Below are 3,187 nucleotides of genomic sequence, written 5' to 3' on the forward strand. Positions count from 1 at the left end.
TATTGCATACAAAAAGAAACAGAGACAGGAATCGTATGTTTACCTCAGTGTTTGACGTTGTTGTTCTTGAGTTCTAAACCAGTCTTCAAAGCTTTACACAAAAATCACAAGAAATGAGCGAAACAATTAAGTAAAAAAAAATACATTTTTAAAACTAGATCATTTGTTAAAATTGTGTTATGAAATTATTTCTGATTTGTAAATAAACTCGAAATATATACTGCGAAAGCTTATTAGGAAGACTAGTTTTGTTTTAGGGAGCCCCCTACTACATGCTAGGTGCACAAAAAGAGTTCTAATATTGATCCTTGCTTTAGGCTGCTCACAGACTTTATAATCTTCATGGACCCAAGAAATTATCCTTTCTATGCTATTAGTATCATGTTTAGCACGTGGTTTTGTGCAGTATGGGGTTAAGTCCACAGTCCTTCCTGCTACTTGCACAGTTTTTAAATGATCAATTAGTATTTTCTAAATCCATGCTGTTTTTTCAGCTTTTCAGTATTTTCTCTTTGCAGTTAAATTTTTTTAATTTTTTTTAACTTTTGATATTTCATAGTCTTGTGAGTATCTCTATGCTTTCATTACCTTTTCCATTGCTCATGGTGGTACATAAAAGGGCATATAAATTCTTTCCTTTTCAGCTCTTTGGTACATTATCCTCCGTAATAAGCTGCAAGCTGTAATTTAGCACTGACACTTTACTGAAAAGCCAGGTTTCACACAACTTCCTTATTTAGTCCTTATTTACTCCCAACTTTTCAAGCTGTTCTGTGCATATTAGTTTGTAACCATTTTTTTCAGATGATATAAATTAAAAACATATAAAACTCAGTCTTTGGTTAATATTTGTAGCTTTTACATTTACAAACACTTGAATAAGTAAAATACCTAACTATCTGACTAACCTATAAAACCTTAAAATAAATATGAAATTCCTATTTTCTTAATACACTGTTTTGTATTTTCAAGATTATAATGATTTTTTGAAAATAAAACATTATAAACTTTTCATTATTCAATTCTCCAAATTGAATTACATTTATCTGATTATCTTACCTCGAGTCGAGTTCCTCGTCGAAGGACGACATTCTGTATTTAACCAAATACCCTGGATGTATTTCTAGATAAAATGAACATGAAGTTAGACAACTATCTACCACTGTCAAATACTTAGAAAAAATATTACAAAATAAAGTAGGCTTATCCTGAATCGTATGTTCATATGATACTTTCACTTGTTTTCAGCAACTTAATATCCAAGGCTTGTGCTGTTTTCATTAAGGTTCTTGAATTTTGCAAACTTGTTTGACCATTAAAGCTCTAGTATTGTTTTGAGAATTTTTACTAAAGAGGTATTTAGTTTATTTGATAAAATTAATTGACAAACCTTTGTTTCCTCTGTGCTTATATAATCTCTATATAGGTCATGTTATCTTCTGAAATAGCTGACATATTTACCTGTACTTGCCTTTAATTTGTCCAATGTTCTTCTTCCTTGTTCTTCCCTCGCTCAGAGTCAGTGTGTTGAGTTAGAGTGATAATCTCTCTATTTCACTGAAGGGGAAGGACCTGAAGGCAGCCCTGCCCACTTGGACGATATATTCATATAAACTGAACAATCTAACTCTCAGTACTTTTTTCTTCAGCACAGCCAGAAAGATCTGTGTCCACCATGGGAGACGCTTTCATCATAGCCATAGACTTTGGCACTGCCTACAGTGGATATGCCTTCAGTATAACATCCAGAGATGAAGAAACTGATCCCTTTTTAAAAGTTTGGGGTCAAGAGGTTGGACTGGAAACCCCAAAGGCTCCTACCTGCATCCTATTCGATGAACATGAAGAGTTTGTCAGCTTTGGTTACGAAGCTAAAGAAATGTATCTTACAAAAAAGGGTCATGAAGCCAGGGAGCAGTACTTCTTTAACTGCTTTAAGATGGCCCTCTATGGAAAAGTAAGTACAATCTGCATAAATTTTAAAGAAAGATAGGACAATTAATACTTTTGTGCCTGTGGTTACAAAGTTCTAATATTCATAGCAGTATACTATTATACTTATGTTCGGCTCAGATGTCAGAAAAAAATTAAGACTATCGGAGTTTGGCAAGTGTTCAAGTCAAAAGCAGGTGCACATAATGCAATGATTTATACTCACCAGAAAATCACCAGGAATCTGAAGATTAAAGCAGCTAACGGAAAAGAAATGACGGCAATGAAAGTTTTTACAGAAGCACTGAGATTCCTGAAGGACGACGCTTTACAATATATTGCAACAAACACAGAGGGGAGGAAGTTCACAGCCTCTGATTTCACCTGGGTGCTGACTGTTCCTGCCATCTGGGATCATTCTGCAAAACAATTTATGAGAGAAGCTGCAACTCAGGTAACTAACAACCTAAACTCAAACCACCAAAAAACAGTTTTTAATTTATCTAAATAGATAATAAATATTAGTTGTCTAATTTCTCTTAGGCAGGTATTGTGCCCAAAGGAAACTCTGACCAACTAGTCATTGCCCTGGAACCAGAAGCAGCCTCAGTCTTCTGTAAAAGGCTTCCATCTGATGGTTTCATAGCCGAAAACAGAGGAGAAGACAAACTAGACCAATCTCCAGGAACTCAGTACATTATTGTTGACTGTGGAGGTAAAATATTTCATTTAATATTTCCATTACATACAGTAATAGAAAAGAATATCTTCTCTGCAAAATTCTATTACATTACAAAATTCTATTTTACTAAAATATATGGAAATTAGGATTTTTCAAGCTGTTAATTTTTTTAAGTATTTATTTTTTATGTTTAGGTGTAGTACCTCTGTTCTTTAAAAAAAAAAAAAGCTTAAGAAAAATGAATTAAAGGGTGGCAAATACGTACAGCATATTTAGAGTTAACCCTGTATTAGGAGATAAACATTTAAACCCTGTAAATCAGTGAGCTAGGAAACTTCCCACTTCAGTTTTTTAAACCCTGAACAGAGAGTAGGACCAACCATTTGAACTTCCAGCTAAAGCACAGACTCTGGGCTAATAACCTCATTACCTGAATAGATTGAAGGGACAATTTTTTTATCATCTTGACCTGAATAATGGATCCCTGCTTTTACCATATCACCATGTGGCTTGCTGCACTGTGTCAGCAACATTGCAATTCTTTTTTTTCCTTTTTTTTTTTTTTTGCGGTTG

General features: G+C 33.9%; 1 protein-coding gene across 1 annotated transcript; it reads left to right on the forward strand.

The window, feature by feature from the left end:
• Positions 1–1,659: 1,659 nt before the first annotated feature.
• On the forward strand, positions 1,660–2,647 carry LOC107081347 (heat shock 70 kDa protein 12B-like; the record flags this gene model as incomplete). Its single annotated transcript, XM_015369539.1, has 3 exons — positions 1,660–1,957; positions 2,162–2,386; positions 2,476–2,647. Coding segments are annotated over exons 1-3 (679 nt in total), but the record flags the coding sequence as incomplete, so codon positions are not given.
• Positions 2,648–3,187: the final 540 nt, after the last annotated feature.

This window comes from Cyprinodon variegatus, unplaced genomic scaffold (assembly GCF_000732505.1).
Source record: "Cyprinodon variegatus isolate N-32 unplaced genomic scaffold, C_variegatus-1.0 Scaffold4331, whole genome shotgun sequence".
In the NCBI taxonomy this organism is placed as follows: domain Eukaryota; kingdom Metazoa; phylum Chordata; class Actinopteri; order Cyprinodontiformes; family Cyprinodontidae; genus Cyprinodon; species Cyprinodon variegatus.